The sequence below is a fragment of the Thalassophryne amazonica genome, chromosome 6 (assembly GCF_902500255.1).
Source record: "Thalassophryne amazonica chromosome 6, fThaAma1.1, whole genome shotgun sequence".
In the NCBI taxonomy this organism is placed as follows: domain Eukaryota; kingdom Metazoa; phylum Chordata; class Actinopteri; order Batrachoidiformes; family Batrachoididae; genus Thalassophryne; species Thalassophryne amazonica.
Genome location: NC_047108.1, coordinates 41,676,734 through 41,698,989, shown reverse-complemented (window position 1 = coordinate 41,698,989; position 22,256 = coordinate 41,676,734). Strand labels below are relative to the sequence as shown.

General features: G+C 40.6%; 1 protein-coding gene across 4 annotated transcripts in view; it reads right to left on the bottom strand.

The window, feature by feature from the left end:
- Positions 1-22,256, bottom strand: part of flna (filamin A, alpha (actin binding protein 280)) — a 136,280-nt gene that overhangs the window by 54,431 nt on the left and 59,593 nt on the right. For all 4 annotated transcript variants that reach the window (XM_034172055.1, XM_034172058.1, XM_034172057.1 and 1 more), the window contains exons 3-9: positions 16,002-16,253; positions 11,838-11,935; positions 9,499-9,646; positions 9,057-9,175; positions 8,894-8,971; positions 8,605-8,767; positions 3,294-3,494 (exon numbers count right to left, since the gene is read on the bottom strand). In XM_034172055.1, coding sequence (XP_034027946.1) covers positions 3,294-3,494; positions 8,605-8,767; positions 8,894-8,971; positions 9,057-9,175; positions 9,499-9,646; positions 11,838-11,935; positions 16,002-16,253 — 1,059 coding nt within the window. The remainder of the gene's footprint in view (positions 1-3,293; positions 3,495-8,604; positions 8,768-8,893; positions 8,972-9,056; positions 9,176-9,498; positions 9,647-11,837; positions 11,936-16,001; positions 16,254-22,256) is intronic.

Here is a 22,256-nt window from a genome sequence, read left to right as displayed (position 1 = left end):
TTAAGCAATTGTCCCATTAAATTCACCAGACTGAGTGCACGCCTCAAGCTTCATACAAGTTTTTAAATTATGTTAATAGGCCTACTATAACCTGAATTATGACTAATAATTTCCACAATGTTTTTTTTTGGTGAATTTTATGGTCATATTTGGTGCGCATATTTGCAGAAAGCCGCAGTAAACAGTCTCACATTTCCTCATTCAACTGCACTGACAGCTCTGTCTCGGGGGAGGAGAGCGGGGGTGGGGGGAGACATGCGTTCCACTTTATTATTGGTGGAACCCCATGACATGAGCCAATCAGGATCATCAACCCACATAGTGGTGTCTGAGGTCTTTCTGGACAAACTAACACTGCATCCTGCTGGACAGAAGCAAGAATGGCGAAATGAGATTCCAATGCACAAAATACATGTCTAACAAGTCAGAGAATCAGGTGCTCAAAATTAATTATATCCGTTTGTTTATTTTAATCTATATGACCCATTCAGAAACACTTCCATTATAACTTTTACACTCAAGTTTATATCATTACTGTGAAGGGATTCAATTTATATCATTTGAATTTTAAGTCATATTGCCCAGCCCTACTTGTGAGAAACAGATTAAATTTGTGCCAAACACCTGCCCCCACCCCCGTGGCGGAGAGGAGTGAAAGAAAAAGTACTGTAGTGACAAAATGAACAGTGCTGTGTAAACACGCACATCTCCTACTGGTAACTTATGCCATGGCAATTAGTCTTGTGTGATTTTTGGTGGCTAAATTAGGAGATATTCACTGAAGCATGTCTCTATGCTCAGATACCATATTTGTAATTAAAAGCAGCTGTGTCGTCGACTTAATCACACTGGGATGTGACTAACACCGTTTAGGCCATTCTATCAATTAACATACAAGAACAAACAAACGTCATTTATTTAGATAAAATACTGATGTGTTTTGTGGTAAGTATATGAAAAAGACATCTGATATGGGGGTACGACTACAGTGAGATAATACATCAGTTTAATAGTGTGGGTGAACTTTATGGGGCGTCTGAAATCTGAAGATGCTCAAAGATACTCTTAGTATGCACAGTTCAAATTTGGAAAAAAGCCAAAACACACTGTTCACAGACTTATGTGCACAAGAAAGCTTGACTGGCACATAGATGCACACAGTGCAATTCTAGATCCTTTTTGGCATTATGGAGGTAACAGCATTGTGCGGGATACAGCAAGAGAAATGCCTTTTCTATTTCAAACATATGAAGTTTTACTCATAACTACTTAACTAAATAAGATGCAGATACACAATACAGTGAATTAGAGAAACCTTTCAGTAAGTGAACAAAGTGCTCAGAGTGCATTAATTATCCACAAACATTGAAAAATCATGCAACACAAGTCCATATTTTGAGAAACAAGTCATCAAGACTACAAGTACTGTAAGGTGGAAGAAACGAGGCAGTAAATTCCTGTGTGCACACAAACTGCAGTGGAACGCTGGTTTTAATCCAGCGCCAGTAACGTCAAAATGTTGACGAATTTCATATCTGCATGTAGACACAAGCTGCACACTGCGTTATCCACGTCTTGAAGTCCTAATAAGGAGGAGATGGCAGTGATGGAAGCAGATGGTTTTATGAGACAATGATACAAAGCAAGTCTACACAAGAAAGTTAGTCATGCACACATGGTGGAATTGACTGACACTTTAACACACTTGCTTAAATATCTGTATGGGCAGACAGCTCTCTCTCTCACACACGGCGGGTACCCAAGAGAGATCCCAGGAAACAGGAAATGACAGCGGGAGGAAGAAGGTGTTCCAGAGAGTGGACAGATACCAGCAGACGTCTATCAGTAATAAGGGAAGGAGAGGCTACAACCAGCACTGCAGCAGGAAGAGGAAAGAATTAGACTACAGCAGCACATATTTCAGGGCACAGTGAGATCTCTCATATTATTTTTGTGGCCATCAGGCAGAGTCTGTCAAAGCCTAATTAACAAAGGGTGCACATTATCATAGCATCTGAAATGGTTCCAATGGTACAAATTACCAAGCGAAACATGAGAACCCCAGATGGTTGTGGGTTCCAGACATTAGGTGCTTTTTCACTGCAGGGACCAATACTCTAATTGACTAGGAATAGCAACAGCTGTGTGCTGGAGCATCAGAGGAAAATCTATCCCTTAATGCCAATCTTGATGTAGCTTTGTCTAGATGTGGGATTAAAGGGGTGGTGCATCTACTGCTATGGCTGTGATTGGTCAGATGCTTAATGCAATAGTTTCACTTTTTGCCAACAAAACATGTTCTTAATTACAGACAGAAGGACACATTTACACTAAAATGATAACTGCAGAGTGGTATTTCCAGAACCCAAGGTGGTTCTATTGTGTGTCGATATGACAATGCACCAACATGTGGTCTGTTTCGACCTGATCAGATACTATCAGGAAGTGGAAAGTAACTTTTCAACTTTCTTCAAGGAGCTTATGTATTTTGCATCTCATGAAACACTGAAAAACTATAAATGGAATTCAGCACTCTTCTCTTCCAACCAACAAGGTAGTCCCTGGCTCAAGCCCATCCATGCCTCATTTTCCATCCAAAGTCTCATCAGGAAGGGCATCTGGCATAAACCTGTGCCAAATCAAAAATGCAATCCATACTGGGTCCACTGTGGTGACAGAGCAAACAGGAGGAGCTAAAAGAAATTCTATGGTTGAAGAGTTGGAATACAAGTTCATATGAATGTAGTTTAAGAAGATGTTGCTCCTTGGTTCTACCAAGTGCCCAGTTTGCGTGAAGTATATAGTTGTCAGTTAAATATTAACCTGTATTAATAAGATTTAACCATGTCACAACTTTTTACACCTCCGTAACCATATGACGCAAACCAGTTTGTCTGCACTGACATTCTTTGTGATGATTAAGAGCAGTACAGGACAAAAGCGGACCCAACACCCATCTGTCACTCCTGCATCCCTGTTCTCCATGGTTCTTTCGGCCTGGGTGAAACGAGCACTGCTTTATCATTCAGACAACAGCCTGACAACTGACAAGTACTACATTCAGGATTTAGTCCCTGCAGAAGAAAAGCACCGATTGATATGTTAACCCTCAGGGGGTCCATAGACATCAACCTTTAACGAGCAGAAAAGTTTCAGATTTAGCAATGTGTAGTTTAGTTCTTTTTTTGTCACTTAAAAGTATAATCTTAGAGGGTATGTAAGGTCATTAACAGTCTACAGAATGTGACTTGATAGATGCACTCTGATGGAGTGAAAAATTAAACTTGTCTTACCTTCTCCCACACTAACTGTGAAGGGACTCTTGTTGATCTGACCGCCAGCGAAGGTGACGTAGATGGAATGCGACCCCTCCTGGGTGGGTTTGTAAGTGCAACGGTAGCTACTGTTACCCTTATCCTCAATGGTGTGAGGCACTGTATCTTTCTTCCCAGCAGGATCCTCTATCACCACTTTCACATCTCCATCACCAGCACCTGGGTAACAGAGGTGAGGATTAGACAGGAAAATGAGTAATGTGAATTAAAACAGACTACCTGTGCAAGCTTCTTTGATTTTAAATTAAAGAGTAGGAGACTACCAGTTGAAATTTACAATTTGTCCAGCAATGACAAAATTCAAGACAGACATTCATCATCATAGACATTCCTCTAAAAACGGGAACGTCCATCGAGTCCTAACATTTTAGAAGGAGGAAGTGACAACTGCGCCAGAACCATTATCTTAATAGCCCCATTAATTTATGGATTTTCAAAGTCTGACAGCCCCATTTACACGGAGTGGTTCTGGTCGGAGCTGCAAGGCGTTTTCCGTGTCAACACTTAATTCTGGCAAAATCCTTTTGATTGGCAGGTGGAACACTTATCTTGACAAGCGCGTGCACGCACAGTGTCTGTGGCTTCTCCACATTGCGTGCAGACAGACATTATGAGATGAGGAACAGCAAGTCTTTCAACTTGAGGCGCAAGTTGTTCCACCATGGGCACAAAGCAGCCCATGGTGGAATGAGGAGGACTTGTCCACAGCAGAGACTATCCATCAACGGATTATAGCCAACGCTGTAACCTGGCACCAAACTGCTGTGTGACAATGGACTTTTCTTCAGTCAGGACATAAGGAATCAAGTTATTTTCAGATGTTTTGTAAATGTGGATAAGTTTCAGACTGAAGATAATCTCACTGAAAGACAGGTAAGACTATTATTTACTCCTTGTGTGAATGGTTTTAATATTTAATAAAAACGTGTTACGCCACCAACGTACAGTACATTAACTATTCAGGAAGGAAATATTTTAAAAATAGTTATTTTCAGTCCCTCGTGACATTTCTCAGATTTGAAATGTACCTGTTTCTAAGAGGAAAAAAAAAGACAAAAAAAATCCACCCTTCCTCAGTTTTTTCTGATGTCAGGGTTTTTTTATTTTATTTTTTTTTAATCAGTTGATTATGGACAAGAAGCTGGCAAAAAAAAAAAAAGTTTATCACCTCCACCCACATGCCAAAGTTACCTGCATTATTTATTTTTCTAATCACAGTTCTGTGTTCTGAACTCTGCCAATATCACTGTTGTCAGACTGAAGGTTTTGTCTCCCTCACTGCCATCTAAATAAAGCTAAAAACCATAAGGCTGTGTCTCCACAGCTTCTTCAGACACCTTCAGACTGGACTTAAAAATAATGCTCCACAGTAGAAGAAGAAAAGTCAGAAAACAGCTCAACCTCTGCCATGTTTACAATTTATTTGGGTTTGAATCAGCAGGTGCTGTTCTGGTGACAACGAAGCAACAATATGGCTGCGGCTGAGGGCTGAAATAGAGTGCAGGTTTCAGACAGCCGTTATCCTTCACCTGTGTACTTAGACTTATTGTTCAGGATTTTTTTTAATCTCAACATTTCATCATTTTTAGTGATTTATGCACTTTTTTGGTGTCACCTACACTAAGTAAACAATACCACTTAGTTCTCAGGAACACTGATTTGGGTTTAAATTTGATTCTCATTCACTTATATAAATGGAAAAGGCAGTAAGATTTTTCTGTCCACTGATGTCAGCATTTTTGGGATACTGAATTTATGCATCATGCAAAATAACGCACATGCTTTTAGAGCATGTTAAGTGTTTATTGTACAGTGGGGCAAAAAAGTATTTAGTCAGTCCCTGATTGTGCAAGTTCTCCTACTTACAAAAATGATAGGTCTGTAATTATCATAGGTACACTTCAACTGTGAGACAAAACGAGGGAAAAAAAAAATCCAGGAAATCACATCATGGGATTTTGAAAGAATTTATTTGTAAATTATGGTGGAAAATAAGTATTTGGTCAATAATCAAAGTTCAACTCAATACTTTGTAACAATCTTTGTTGGCAATGACAGAGGTCAAACGTTTCCTGTAAGTCTTCACCAGGTTTGCACACACTGTAGCTGGTATTTTGGCCCATTCCTCCATGCAGATCTCTAGAGCAGTGATGTTTTGGGGCCATCGCTGGGCAACACGGACTTTCAACTCCCTCAACAAATTTTCTATGGGGTTGAGGTATGGAGACTGGCTTGGCCACTCCAGGACCTTGAAATGCTTTTTATGGAGCCACGCCGTTGCGGTGTGTTTGGGATCATTGTCATGCTGGAAGACCCAGCCACGTTGCATCTTCAGTGCTCTCACTGATGGAAGGAGGTTTTGGCTTAAAATCTCATGATACATGGCCCCGTTCATTCTTCCCTTAACACGGATCAGTCCTGTCCCCTTTGCAGAAAAACAGCCGCAAAGCATGATGTTTCCACCCCCATGCTTCACAGTAGGTATGCTGTTCTTGGAATGCAACTCAACGTTCTTCCTCCAAATACGAGTCGAGTTTTTACCAAAAGGTTCTATTTTGGTTTCATCTGACTACATGATATTCTCCCAATGTTCTTCTGGATCATCCATATGCTCTCTGGCAAACTTCAGATGGGCCTGGACACGTACTGGCTTATGCAGGGGGACACGCCTGGCACTGCAGGATTTGAGTCCCTCTCTGTGTAGTGTGTTGCCTTTGTTACTTTGGTCCCAGCTCTCTACAGGTCATTCATCAGGTCCCTCCGTGTAGTTCTGGGATTTTTGTTCACCGTTCTCATGATCATTTTGACCCCATCTTGCGTGGAGCCCCAGATCGAGGGAGATTATCAATGGTTTTGTATGTCTTCCATTTTCTTACAATTGCTCCCACAGTTGATTTATTCACACCAACCTGCTTGACTATTGTAGATTCACTCTTCCCAGCTCTTTGGTCTTAGCCATGGTTGAGTTTGGAGTCTGACTGTTTGAAGTTGTGAATAGGTGTCTTTTATACAGATAACGAGTTCCAACATGTGCTATTAATACAAGTAACAGGTGGAGGACAGAAGCTTCTTAAAGAAGTTATAGGTCTGCAAGAGTCAAATCTTGCTTGTTTGTGAGTCACCAAATACTTATTTTCTGCCACAATTTACAAATAAATTCTTTAAAAATCCTGTGATTTTCTGGATTTGAACAATCAGGGGCTGACTAAATACTTTTGTTACCCCACTCAAGTTTCCTCCAGTTCGATATTTCACACCCATGTAATAGATGAAACTATAAAATACAGATTTAGCAAGGTAGAGTTTGCATGGAGATGAAGTAAATTCTTCCCCAAAAGATTTTGAAACAGGATACAAAAAACCACACACCTTACTGGGAGCGTTTTTTTTTTTAATCATCATATAGAAAAACTGAGCCAACTTTTCTATGTAAACTATGATTAAAAAAGTCACGTCAAAGTTTTGGTCAGAGTCGAATTCAAATTCACAGAAAAATCTGTAACTGCGCCTCTGATTTTCTGCTGTGTGGATGAGCGGCGGCACGTAACTTGTCCTTCAGTCTCAGATCCGGTCGTTAAAACATGAGACTTCATATCCACTGTGGAGTCAGACTTTTCCACACACACAGGAAATAAGTGTTTATGCTTTGTGTTCTCCATGTATCACTGACACATTCACTTCTGTATGTTTATACTGATGTTAAAGAATAAAGTCAAACTATTTTATTTACATTTTAACAGCATCTATAGGAGGGTGTGTGTGTGTGTATACATGAGCTTTTGACAAAGACGCATGTGATGCACATGCACGCTGGCATTTCGTGATGTCTTGTAAATCACGCCAGAGGGGTTATCAGGTTCCAGTAACAGCGTTTTCAGTTTAAGAGTTTATTTCTCGCTTTTACGTAATATGAGAAACTTGCTATATTTATACATAAATGAAGCAGATTTGGAGCTCCAAAGTGACATCATGGTGCCACTTTACTCAGATTGGCTGTCACTCCCACCCCTTGTATTTAAAAACCAAAAAAAAAAACAAGTGATTTGCATGATTCATAGCATAAAAATAGGAAACAATTACTTTAACCTTTTAAAATAGGTCAATGTTAGCATCTTTGAACTTGTCAAAAGGGCTGTCTCAAGAATGTTCCCTGGATCCAGTGACCGTGTACAGATTTTGATTTTTATTCATGTCCAGAAATCAAGGATCCAGTGACCAATTTCATATTCATTTACTTTCAGACTAAATAAAATGTTGACATAGAAAACCTGTAAAGCCTACTTTTAGTACACAGAAAATTCACAGGAGGCATTGATAAGGGAATCAATAGATAAAATCTTATTGATACCCATCCCTAGTCTGGACAGCATCATTTCTGTACAGAAATTAGACATGTATAATCTTATTTTCAAACATTTCTCTACCTCTGTAGGGATCCTCTCCCTGCTTTCAGACACCGATATGTGCCTCTTCAACAGCAAAAAGAAGCCGTTTACCCTGAAGTTTTCAACTTACCATCTGTCCTTGACTGTCTACATTCTGAAGGTGCCTTGACACTATGAATTTGAGTCGCACACTGGTACACAATCTGCGGTGCCAGAGAGTAAACTCGTAAACTGTGCGTGCCTGTGATCACGTGCGCAAAGAAATTTTTGAAATGTTCAAAATCTCAGGCACGCATTAATTTTGTGAACTACATGTGAACATTGTGTAAACAATTAAAAAAAACACAGTATCACTGTAAGTCATTGTCAGCACATCACAGCTCATTTGTATGACTATGATGAGATGCTAAATCTATTATAAACTTAACTTTACAGATACTCCTAAAAAGAAATGAAAATGCAGCTGTTTTTCCATGTCATTACAATATAATTATCTTTGAGATGATTCCAAATGCGTTCTCCACATCATGAAGTGCACAGGAACAGCTACAGCTGTAGAAAATTCCTGATTTTGGAGCATTACAGGTGGTTTTCATCAGCCAAACTGACAGCAAATGATTAATCCGCTACAAAATAATTATTTTATATAACGAGACATCTATGGCACAAAGCGCGGCATCCAGCGGAACACAGCGGGTCACATTGGCTTGATGAATTGCGCGGCAGTGCAGGGGTTAAATGCATGTAAGTGTCAAGGTGCCTTAACTACATTGGAACAATTATCAGCTTTTGTCCCAACTGAAAAGTTGAACCTAGAACACAAACATGGGTGTGAGGTTGAAAAATCCCACATTTCCTCAGACCATTTGTAAACGCTTCACTACCTGCTGTATACACATCAAAGTAAGTGCTCTTGTTGGCGATGTTTCCTGACGGTTCGATGCCTGGTCCCTGTGCCGTGGCTTTGCTGGAGTCTCCCTGAGCCGTACCGACATCCACCTCAAAGGGACTCTTAGAAATATGCTGCCCCGCAAACAACACTGTCACCTATAAAGTAGATTGAGAGTGGTACAAATTTACTTACTGTAAGTACGAATTTAAACAAACAATTGAAGGTTGATATTTTTCTGTGCTTTAGGACAGAAAAATAACCATTATGAAATCCAAGCTTACTTTATGCATGCCTGTGACTTTAGGAATGTAGACGACAGAGTAGGTGCGGTTCTTATCATTGTTGGCTGTAACTTTAGCCTGAAGACAAGGGCGGGGAAGGAAGAAAAAAGTTAAGGCAAAATATAATTACCCAGATAAAAACCCAAAATCACAGGTTCGTCACCTCCTCCCGGTGTCCTGCAGGATCCTCCACATAAACCAGCACCTCTCCCATTCCAGCACTGATGGTCTCCACTGTGAAAATAGCCTTTTTCTTCACAGTGTTACCCACAGGCTCAATACCTGAGGAGACAGGAGAGCTGAGAGATGGGACAGCACATTCTCAGAGCTGCTCTGCATGTTCTCAGACTGAGAACTAGCCATGTTGTATGTGAGCAGCTCACCAAGATTTATATTTAGACATTCAGGTTAACAGGCTATGAGTACTGTGGATGTTTTCCCTACTGTCTCACTTAGACTAACTTGCATTTATTTGTTGGTTCTTAGTTATAAACATTTCAATCGCTCTTCCTCCATCCAACACCCCCACCATAAGCTACTCGTGATCTGATCCAGGTGCTTTGCTAAGTAAACATTGATCTAGCCCCAGATGTGTTTTAGAGTACCTGGTCCATAAGCACGTGCCTTCTTAGGGTTGAGTTTGGGTCGCAGTGGTGCACCAGGCTTCAGCTTAGCCTTCGGGAACTGGGACAGGTAGGTCATGACTGAATGCTCGTCCACGTTGGGGTGAACAATTTCTTCTGGGGTTATCACCTAAGAGACAGGAAAAAAAAAAAAAAAAAAAAACTTCTCCTGATCAGAGACTAAATTATAACTTGTTCATAATTTGCATCCACTGATGGAAAAGTAAGACTGCAGAGCTCTGCAGCTGAGGAAATGCTTGGTTAGTTACTGTGGCAACCATTACCCACACTGATCAACTAAGTGTTTTAATTTGATTGTGAATAAAACCACACTAGCTTGTACTGCAACACAGAAAGTACCTGAGACAGTCTGTCTTGTTTACAGCCCACAGACAACAGGAACAGAGCCAGCCAAGGGCGGAAACTGCTGCGACCACAGGGCCAACTATCAGCATGCCACACTGTGCCAATCACGCTATGAGACGTTCATTTTTCCAATCCAAATTTTAAAAAGCAACACAGCAGTCCTGTCATTTGACTGTCGCCATCACCAGTTCCACTGTAGATCATTTCAAGCTTAACAGAGGGCTAATTTTGTGTGCAATTCCCACGTTTTACACACATTTACTTTGCAAAATGCTGCAGCTGCAAATCCAGATGCGTCATATAGTCTCAGTAGCTTCCCTCACTGGGCTAAAGAATGTTTTGAGTTTGAGGCAGGGAAAGGGGGGGGGGGGGGGGGGGGAGTTTAAAGCCTGCATTAAACTCCTCAAGTTTTAACTGTAATATGCAGAGTTAGTTAATCATAAAGTTGAAGTTATTGCATTATGTATTGGCTTATATCAAAAATATAATAGTATTTTTCTGATTCATGTCAATGTCTAAAACAAAAATGCAAGAGAGGAACCTGAAGCACTGAATTTAATATTTGGAACTGACAAATTTCTTTGCAGTTTAAAAGTTAAAATAGCTTTTAAATAGGAGATTGCCCAAATTCCAACATCCCATTAAGTAGCATCAGTCCAATGTGCCAACCACAATTCTGCATGTTCGATGACGCAATTACCTCATTTGCCTCAAATTAGACTGCACAGATTGTCAAATCTTATTGGCAAGTGCTTATTAGAGTCTGCAATTACAAAAGAAACCAATCAAAAAAATGATAATGTATCAGGTACACAGAGAGAATGAGGAAGGCCATTGTAGTCACTGGAGAGCTATGATCTATATATTTCAGTCTACAGCTAGTTTACCCCTTCATATGAACAGTATTGAGAATGTGAATTTGACAGAATAAACTTTAAGCCATAAAATTATTCATTAAGGGTGTGGTTGAATTGGGTGACAGGTAGTTATGTACTGTGAGCAGTGTTCAGAGCCGTTGTTGCAGTGGCTGCCAACTGGTGTGGACTGACTGGTCATCTTTTCTGAGCATTTTATTACAAATATGAGATATTGCTTGCTCAAAACCATGTAAAAAGTCTGCTCCAGTATTTCTGTTGGAAGTGTTAATTTGTATGATAGCTTTATGATACAAGTCTACTTTACGGAAGCAGTCAGCCGGTCATAATTTTACATACCTGCATTCAAACCACCAGTCAAGAAGCTGCCAAGTCTACAAGAAATGAACTAAAATGCTAAATGGACTGCATTTATATAGCACTTTTCCATCTGCATCAGATGCTCAGAGCCTCACATTCACTCTGATGTGAGGCATGTGAGGGATTAAGGACCTTGCCCAAGGGCCCTTAGTGATTTTCCGGTCAGGCTGGGATTTGAACAGAGGATCCTCTGGTCTCAAGCACAACACTTAAACCACTAGACCATCACCTCCCCTTGCTAAATGCTAAACCAAGGTGGTGTGTTTGGGCCTCATTGTCAAAGTCCAGGTCATGCTCATTTTGTCCACATTCTACCACTTTACCAGTTTATGGATTAGCCCAGATTTGGGTGAAGTAAGCACTGCCGGACTGATGGACATTCAGAGCTTCAAAACGGCATTTCAGAAAACCTACAGTATGTGTGAGCTCAAAGGATTTTCCAGTAGAATATACATGGTATGCATAGAACTCACCCTTTCAAAACCAGAATATGAAAAACATTTCAGTTTTTTGCCATCTAATTGTTCAGAATCATAATCTTTGTCACTGCAGAATTCTGCATATCAAATGCAATACACAAGATTGAATTTAGCCTCAAATGATCTTGGTAGTTGACCAAAACAGGGTAAGAGCTTAGGCTTAGTTCAATAAGGTGGCTGCCATCATAATGATTGTTTTGCAGTAGCAGAAAGCTAACCTATTCTGTGATTTGTATATTACCTGGGGAATGCCAAGCCAGTCATCAGCTTGCTGCATGGCCTCACGGGCATTGTCCACTGGTTTGGTCTGATCCCACTGGTCCCAGTCAGGGCACAGACCTGAGGAAACAAATGGACCAGCATTACATCCACAAACCAAGCAGGGCTTACCAACACCCCCCAACCAAAAGCCCCACACACACACAAAGTACTTACCTCTATAAGAGAGAAGTCATGAATACCTTAATGCAGTCCATAGATGTCAACCTAACGAAAACTGCCAACATATTCTCTTTGGAGAAGTGTTTTTTGGGACAGTGTACTCAAAAGCCTTTTTAAATGTTTGATCTCTTCATTTTGTGTGTGTGTCTCTCTCTCTCCATGAGGTAACACATTATGGACATTCATTACAAACACTGATATATCTACTTGTGAAATTCACACTACACCTCTCCCAATGGCAGATTGGGTTCAAATGTATGAATGATACACCAACAAAAATACAGAGCACAACAAAGAAGGCAAACACCTCATTTTAGTACACTTGCAGGGCAGGGATGGTGGCCAAGAAGCTAGCGCTCTTGTTTCCAGAGAAGAAGGTTCCTGGTTCTGCTCATTATCCATGTAATATGGTGTTTTGTCAGTAAAGGCATCCTGTGTAAAACTTGCGCCAGAACAGGCAGATCCATGGGGAGAGCTGGAAGGACTTACTTTTGTAGACTGATGTACAAGTTATACAGGAAAAACACAAGGACCAAAGCCACAGAAAAAACGAAAAAATCTTTCCAGGCAAAGTCAGATTATAAAGCAGACTTTAATAACTACTATGTTTCATTTTTCAAAGAACCTTTGTGGTTTATCATTTAATGACTGCTACAAAAACTGAAGGCACATGTGGCTCAGTGTCATGATGTTGCTTCACTGACATGTGATTCTGTAAAACAGTTCACACCAAATGATCACCAAATATGGTTAAGGACATGTACATATGTTTTGGTGTTTTCACTGGGGGGGTGGGGGGGGTGTGCCCATACATTAAGTTTTAGCCTTTTGTACCTCTGCCTCCTGAAGTTGATGGAATCCAACATGTCAAATTCTCTGGCTCCAAAGCTGTTGCCTTAACATCCAAGAATGCAAAATCTGCATAATCTTTATGTGATTGTGAATCTACAGCAATGAGATGTTTTATAATGCTGTTCAACACACTGACCTAACCCAGGCAACATGCTCTGGTCTAGTGTCTTCACAACTGACCCTCATGTCGCCTGATTTTTTGAAACTTCAAAACTGGGCTATTTGGACGTTTGTGGAGGAAAATGTGTATCTGCAGCTCTGGGCTGTTGGTGAACCACAAGCATGTCAGACATGTAGAATGTGTAAAGAGAAACCTCACCTATATCTCTCATCACCCCCCCCCCCCCCCCCCCCCATGTGCTCCTAATGTCTTCAGTGCTCAACCTCAGTTTGATTCAACCAGGATCTCACCTCCCTTTTTACCCTCACATACACTTCTGCCTCATGGGGAGCTCAGGAGCATGAGATCTGTGTTAGACAAACTGCATCATCATGTCAAGTGAGCCACACATCTCATTCTCCATGTTTCACTCACACCTGCAACAAAAACCAGGCAAATGTTCTAGTATGTGACACACATGATTGCCAGGTCATCACAATATTAGTACTTTCTCCATAAGCACACTATTAAACCAAACACTCTGTTTTAATACAATAATTAAGTTAATGTAACTCAAATTTTGAAAAAGGTTAGTCACTCATTTCCGTTAATTAAACTAACTAAAAAATGAAGTGTCATAACTCTGTCCCTTTAAGTGCGTTTAAAGTTTTGGGGCATTTAAGTGTTGATGCATTTCCAGTGCATTCCATTCACTCATTTTAATTGAGTTTATGTAACAGAGGCCAGCAGGTGTCGCTGTGCAGATGTAGTTAGTAAACCTCACTCCCAAAAGAATTCTCTGGTCACAAGGCCAGAGCCCTGGGTTTTAGCCTTCTGGTTAGAGAGTCCTACTTCCATGCCAGAGATCATGAATTTGCATCCTGAGGGGAGCTAATGGGCAGAGTCCTAACAACACAATGCAGAGTCAACAAGTAAACCAAAGAATGCGTCAAAAAAAAAAAGTCTAATCCAAAATAATGCAATGGTTAGGCAGAAATTTGTCACTTTATTGAAAAACAAACTACATTTACATAAGTTTAATTAACTATAAATTGTTAAGTTACTAAAAACTTAATTAAATGAGAATTTTATTTAAGTTGGCAAATTCAAATGGTTTAAGGCAATCGGTTTCCTCAAATGGTTTGAGTTCAACTAACTCATTGAGTTTTACAGTACATTTTGTTTTTATAACACTAGTTTGGGAGATCCTGTAAATTCTACTGCGGTGAAACTAATTCTGCATTTGATTGCACTCTGAACATATGGGGGGGGGGGGATGAGCTCTGACTTAGAAAAGTGCAACAGAACAGCCATTCATTTTGGAAACTGGCAGGATCCATGAAGACAAGAGGTTGTTAATGACATCACAGTAATGCACCAGCACGTTTCAGGGACTAAACAGAATATAAACAGAATAACCTTTTAATTAATTTTGGCTTTTATGTATCTTTTGGCAGCAGTTTATGTAATAAAAATATCTGACAGCTCCTGACTTCAGTTGTGGACCTTTGTGTTTCAGTACAGTCATGGATGGCAATCTTCTAACAATCCCACTCACTGAGAAACAAGATATTACAGAAAGGATCTACATGACCTTTTCCTGGGCAGATTCGCTGAAACTCGTTCAGAGCAAATACCCAACTGCTCAGTGTGAGTTTGCCGGAACTCAATTAAAAATGTGATACATGTTCCAACTTACAGCTGCCTCGGTTTGTCCATCTTTACCAAACATCCTTGTGGGTAATGTGCAAATGGATTTCAGTTTAACTTTTTGAACATTTCCAAAATGTGACAAAAACCCTGCACCTGTTGTGATGCTTAAGTTTGATTACATGCAGCAACCAACTTTCAACATAGTTTTCCCCAAATAACCTTAGGCTTGTTGTTGCACATGTGAGAAGACGCTCTGCCAGACTGGTGTTCTGTCCAGGGAGTATCCTGTCTCATGCCCCATGTCTGCTGTGACAGGCTCCAGCCCCCCCTGACCCTTAACTGGAGAAAGCAGGTATAGAAAATGGATGATAGATAATGTGCTGGTATTTACCCACCAAAAATAGTCACAATGAGCCAATACTTTGTCAGTCCAGATGTGCATCTGATGTTTCAGTCAGAACGGTCATGCCATTTGATGGAAAGCTAGGCCCCAACATTTCAAGAGTACTTCACTCACTTTTGTTTTGCCTTTACCGAGTTCTTCAGTTTTGTGGGTTGAAGTCACTGACCACTCAGACAGCAGTACTGATGACGATTCGATGCATCATTTCTATTGGGGATTACTCACTCCTAAAAGAGCATGGCCGCCAACAGACCTAAAGGGTAACTGCCATAACTAATAGTTTTAAATATAAACGCAGTTTTAGAAAACATCGGAATGCAGTGCATAGTTTATGGTTATTCAAATGGCGACAGACAAGCAGGCCTGACATTTTGCAGAGGTTTACAGGATTTCAAGAGAAAAAGGAGTGGTTGAGTATGATCAACAGGAAGGACCCAAGACATGAGAAAACACCGGGAATCAGCCTATGACAAAGGAGCATGTTTGTATTGATCACTTCATTGAGTTATGTTTTCTATGACCAATGCATCACATCTTATTTTTAGTGATTAATGTGCCATTTGTTAAATGTGTGCTTTCAGCATACAGATTTATATGCAGTCCCTCAAAATACGCACTTTTTTTAATGAGGCTTTTTAAAGACCTGGAGACATAATTATCATGGGGAGTCCACCAGTATTAGGTTCTGTTTAAGTCACTGCTGCCACAACTCAAAAGATACAAAGACATTGCAGCAATATTTTTTTTTCCCGTGATTTCCAAATGTTACTGCACTTAATATTCTGTCAAGTTAATTACAAACCCTAGCTGTGAGGGAAACAAATGCACAACACCCACCTACATTTTCTTTCACCTCTGGTGACTCCTGAAGCACACAAAATGTGACCCAAACTCAGACTTGCACACAGATCACTCAAACATTCCATCCATGTGCCTCCACACACACTTTCACTGACCTGGAGCACAGCTATCAACCAGGGCACCCAGGGCGCGGCCGGTCTGCCAATCCCTGTTGAAGTTGGTGATCGGCAGCTCTGGCAGTTTGTTCTGGATCCATCCCAGCAGCCTTTGCTTTGGCGTCTTCTGTTTTCCATCATCTGCCTCTTCTTCCTCATCCCACATGGGCATGGAGATAGAGTAGTGCAGAATCAAGGTCCAGATCAGACCCAGAATCAGTTTCAGGTTCCCATCAACAATAGCTTTAGAGTCTGTAACCAGAAGCAAAGAGAGTAGGCTCAGTGTCATGTTAACACAGACTCATAGCAGGTTCAAAAATAATACCTGTAGATTTCAGTCCAAATGTAAAGGATCCAAAAAACAGATTTTGGTATTCGGGATAATTTTAGGTCAACAGAAATTTGATTGTGTTATCCAGGGCATTTTGGAACACTGACAAGGAATTTAAAATTGAGGCAACTGTTGAAGATGCAGGCACATCAAACTATCCTGAAGGAGAAATGCCTGTATATTGTGAAAGGGGAGAAACCACAGAGTGGATGTTTAGTTACCCTATATTACAGATTTGTGCACCAAATCCCTAATTACCCTGTTTCAGGGTTCTCAGCAGGATTTTTTTCCTCAGCGTAATACGAGTGTATGTGCGTGTGTGTTTGGGGGGGGGGTCGCCTTATAAAGCTGGGTGTTTGGGTGCTGCTTAGGCTTCGCCCCCCCGAATCTTTGCATTATGGGCTTATAAAGAGCCTTCGTCAGTCTAAATATACCTAAACCTGAAGTCCAGAAAGAAGACATCTCTGTACTTCAAAATGAGAGGAAAGTGTCTCGAAAAAGTCCAACAAGTCAAAGCTGCAGAGGAGACCCTCATCTGGTTAAATGTCCCGAGTGCAGCTGACCTGTTGTCTCTGAAAACCAACCTGCTGCAACACGTCTAAATAAAAATAAAGGCTGCTTAAACAGCAACTATTTTATTATTCTAAAAAGCTGTTTCCTTTTATATTTCATAATTAAATGAATGAATCAATAAACATGTCCATAAAGTCAAAGTTCAGCCAATAAGATACTTGCACATGTGGAAGAAGCCCCATCCTATTGTGAATAATTTCATTGCACTCAATCACTACAATAGCCAAATTCATATTTTAGTAGTTACTCTGTCCTGATTACAGCATTAAAAAAAAAAAAAAATTCAGTCAATGAGGACAAAATTAAATGTTGAAATGAGTACATTAAAAATGAGGTCTGTCACATTTAGAATTCCTCATTACTGCAGTCATTGTTACATCTGCTGTTGTGTTTAAAATAAATATTTATGGTGCCTTTTTCCTGGTTGAAATGCAGATATGAATGAATCTACCAGACTTAAAAATGTATACATTACTTTTCATGCCATCTTATTTGTCTGAAAATAAAATGTCCAAGGTTCCTTATGTTAAAATAATCTCATCTGAAACAACAACAGATAAGTTATGGTTTTAATTTACAGAAAAGATTTTGAAAGAATTTTTTTTTTTTTTTTTTTTTTTTTTAACTTAAACTATTTTAATTTCAAGAGTTTTTTTAATGCAAGAAATGTTTAACTTCAAAAGGTCGAGTAATCAGATTAATTCTGAAGTAAAAGAAAACACATTTGTAAAGATTTTCTTTAGTAAAGTGCTATGTATAAATTAGTAGTTCTGATGTGCCTGTGAACTTCTACACTCATTTCCATGTTTTGGCCTGATGCCTCTTTTTTGGCTTTAAAATATGGCTGTAACAGATAAAAAAATATTATATATATAAATTCACAAAATTTGGCCCTCAAGATGCTGGCAGTAGTGTTTCAGAGGGTTATAATTTTTTTTCAAAAAGTTAGGGGACAATGCCGCCGGTCTCCCCACAATCAGAAATGTTCATTTTCCGGTTACAGACCCTTAAAAACAGCCCAACTGCAACGTAATATTTTTCAGGCAGCAGCGTAACAGGCCGTTACTCTCTATAACACTAGCGAGAACCCTGTGTTTGACTTTTAGGCATTTATCCCACTGCCACTCAAAGGCTACAGCAGATTCAGAGTGCTACTTCAGAGATGAACTCTCGTGTTGACTTTTTAGTACATTAGTGCTCCTGCTGTGCCAAGTCTCATCACAGACATGAAACTGTATGAGGTATAAAACTAGGGATGCACCGATCCGGATACCTGAATTTGGATATCTGCCGATACCGATACTTTTCAGATCTGATACCAGAGTTCTGTTTGCTTTAATATTATTATTATTGTTGTTGATTTTATGAAGATTTCCTGAAATATGAGACCTGAAAGTTGAGCTACAATTTGCCAGAAGGCGTATCCAAGATGAAAGCCTAGCTCTGATGTTTTGGTAAAAGAATTAAGTACTTTTATTTTTTATAGCCTTATTTTTATAGACCTAAAGAGAAAAGACAGCACACACTCTCTCTCCCTCTCTCGCTGTTTAAGTGCTGTGCAAACTTCTAACTTTTGGTAAACACGAAGCCTTTCAACTGTAACATAAATAGACGATCACGATTTTAATGGAGACTTTCCTGTTCAGGGGATAGAATCTCTGTTCGTTGTCCTCAACTGCATGCTGAATTGGTGTTTTACAACCTCGGGACAGTGAAGTGGCTAACTTTTTAGCACACATTTTCAGCAGCAATTCAGTTAATTTTTTCGGAAAAATCCGTGCTCGACGTACAGACAGTTTGAAGCCGAGAGCTGGGCAGAAATTTGACGCTAACCGTAGCTAGAACACTGCGGAAGAGAGCTCTCTCAAACAGCCCGGCTTTAAAAAAATAAATAAAAACCTCCTCCTCCTGCTCGACAGTAAACAAGCCAAGAGCAAACAGCAGTTGAGGAATGTCGCGGGTTGGTTCGGTATTTTCCGATACGTGAATTACATCGTATCGGAACCCGATACTGATCCGGGATCGGATTGGTCCCATCCCTGTATAAACCATCTGATGCAAAACGCAGTCTACAAGTGGAACAAGTAATCACAAGATTCTGTAGAGAAAGAAATTTACAGATTTCACAATATGCAACTACAGGCAACACCTTTAAAAACACTGTGGCATCAAGTGTGACTGCATATGATCAGACATTATGGATCCTTCTGTTCATTGGCCATCTGGTCAGTCCTGGGGGGGGGGGATCACTGAGAATCTGTACAGATCCAAGGTGTGCTGGTGACATCAAGAAAACTAGAGACTGTTCCTACTATAACTGAAAGTTTGAGTGTGTAGAGACTGTGGGACTTGCAGGAACAATGTGCTGTGTATATTGTATTTTGATGTTTTTGAACCTTCAGGTTGTTGTGATCACGGGATTCTGTATACGGTTCTGTGCTGTAAAATTTCTCTTTGCATGTTTGACATGACCCAATTTGTTATTTTGTAACATGACCAAAGCAGACTTTAACCTCACTGAGTCTGGTCTGCTTGAGATTTTTTCCCTATAATCAAACACCACCTGAGTGTTTTTTCCCCCCTTACCACTTTTGCCAGTGTGCCGGTAATAAGAAAACATCTCTTGTGAAGCACCTTTGAGAACAGCACAAAATAATTCAGTGCCTGAATAAACGCAGTTTAAAGCCTCACAGAATTGCACGGCTGTACAGAGTGCAACATGTTGAAACATTCAAACAAATATTTTGTGCAACTACATGCATGGCTGCAGGCAATGAAGAAAGTGAGGCAATTAGGAGCTAGCCCAGACACGAGGATGGTGACTGCACACATATGGCACCCAGCACCACTAGAGCGTGCACACACATGTTGCATGAGAACAAGTTGATTGCTCAGCACCAGCCTTGAGGACAGGGCGTGCAGCAGCACTTGTACATGTGTCTGGTAGCTGAAGGGGATTAGAATGGCGTAAAGAGGGACAAAGGGTTAAAGCTGCGGTAAGTTTACGGCTTTAGGCTCTGCAGACAAGACCTGATAGACTTGAGGCTTAATAGTCTTAATTGGTATTGGCAACATCGTCTAGTCCAGAATAATTCTCAGTAGCTGTAGTTCAAGTGTTGAACATTGTAGAGGAGGTGCCGTGTTGCCCCCCCTCACCAGCTCTGGGGATTCAACCAGTGTTTAGGACTTCTGAAAGAGATTGAATATTAAAATATGACAATAAGGTGGTCTCAAAGCATCCTCTGCTAAATTGTGCAGGAATGATTTGAAGAAGAGGTTACAATAGATGGGGGGGGGGGGGGGGGGGGGGAGGCAGTGTGGACACATGAAGAGCAACAAATCAGCCTCGATAAAGTGCAGAAAGCAATTCTGACAATACCGAATTTTCCTAAATGCACAAAAACTCTGGGACATAGGTCCATTCCAGTTGGCAGTTTGTCTGCATTCGTGTTCCAACAGACATGCAAGCAAGCTGCCAACTGTGCGATACAGGACATGTCAAGAGTGGAAAAAATAAACTGCATGGTGATAAAGTCAGGTCAGACAAAGGGCCTGTTGGAGAGAAACCCACAGATCCAAATTGCTAAACCACAAGGCAGTGTTACCGGCATGATTAGATGGATCGGGAGCCCACTGGACCATGTGAAGGCCTCATAAGAAAAGTTGTCTTTCCACTAGTACAGTATTGTACTGCCAACTGAATTTAATAGTGCAGTGTTGTCACAGGGTGCTAGCCCCAATGTTCTGTGTTGAATTAAAGTTTGTACACATCTAAAAGAAAAAAAAAATGTTTGAGGACTACAGTTCTAGTAAAGAACGAGTTTGTAATAATTTCCTGCCATTTTATAAATAAAATCTCAGCAAACAGCACGAGACATGATTTGAGTATCACTATAACCGGTCTTCAGTTTTGACTGACGGAGAGTTTTAATATCAAATCTGTAAGAGTGGAAAAGTCACATCTCTGCATCCCTACTGTTTGCATAACATCACCATGGGAACCTTGCAGCATGACCTCAATCATAGCAACCAAATGGCAAGAGCCTGCCCAAGAATGGCAGCAAAGACAAGCGAGAGAGAGAACAGAGACACCACAAACGCAAAGAGATACAAGTGAGAGAGTAACCCATCACAGGCAGAACAAGAGAACTGTTGTGCAAAGACTGTGCTAAAAGTGTAATTTGTGCTGATGGTAGGGTCTGTGAGGAACAGGTCAGTACTTGCAGTGGTGAACACAGCTCAGCTGAAGGAGGGCATGCTGCACCACAACACTGAAATCGGATCTGAATAGCACAACTGATGACCGTTTTCACCAATCATGCTACAGAATATTTCTTCCAAGGTGTTGGAAGAGACGAGGCGTATACTCTTTAAAGGCATGAGAGAAACATCTCCATCCTCACCAGTTTAACACCAACTCAAATACAGTACAATGCCAGCTTGTTTTCAAATGAATTTATTCAAATAAAACCCACAAATCACATCAACTTTGATGTACCAAAGCAATCCATGAAGCGACTAATCCCCACAGACCTACCACATGCTTAGTGGATGCAGGTGTGGTTTTCAGTCAAGGAGGCAGAAGATGTCTGCACGGAAATATTAAATGTGGAAAATAAAGTTATCTACCATAATGACAATATCAGACAGTTTGTGTATTTTATACACACACACCCCACAAACAAATCACATGCACATAATTATTCACAGCCTTTGCCATGAAGCTCAAAATTGAGGTCAGGTGCATCCTGTTTCTACTGATAATTCCTTAGATGTTTCTACAGCTTAAATGGAGTTCACCTGGTGTAAATTCAATTGATTGGACATGATTTGGAAAGGCACATAAGGTCCCACAGTTGACAGTGCATGTAGAGTACAAAGCAAGCATGAAGTTGAAACTGCAGCCCTGAGACAGGATCGTCTCAAGGCACAAATATGGGAAGGGTACAGAAACATTTCTGCTGCTTTGAAGGTCCCAATGAGTACAGTGGCCAGCTTGTATAACTGGAAGAAGTTCAGATCCACCAGTACTCTTCCTAGAGCTGGCTGCCCATCTAAACTCAACAAATGAGGGAGGAGGCCCTTAGTCAGGGAGGTGACCACGAACCTGGTGGTCACACTGTCAGAGCTCCAGCATTCCTCTGTGGAGAACCAGAAGGACAACCATCTCTGCAGCAATCCACCAATCGGGCCTGTATGGTAGAGTGGCCAGACATAAGCCACTCCTTCGTAAGAGGCACATGGCAGCCTGCCTGGAGTTTGCAAAGAGACACCTGAAGGACCTCAGACCATGAGAAACAAAATTCTGATCTGATGAGACAAATTGAATTTTTGGTGTGAATGCCAGACAT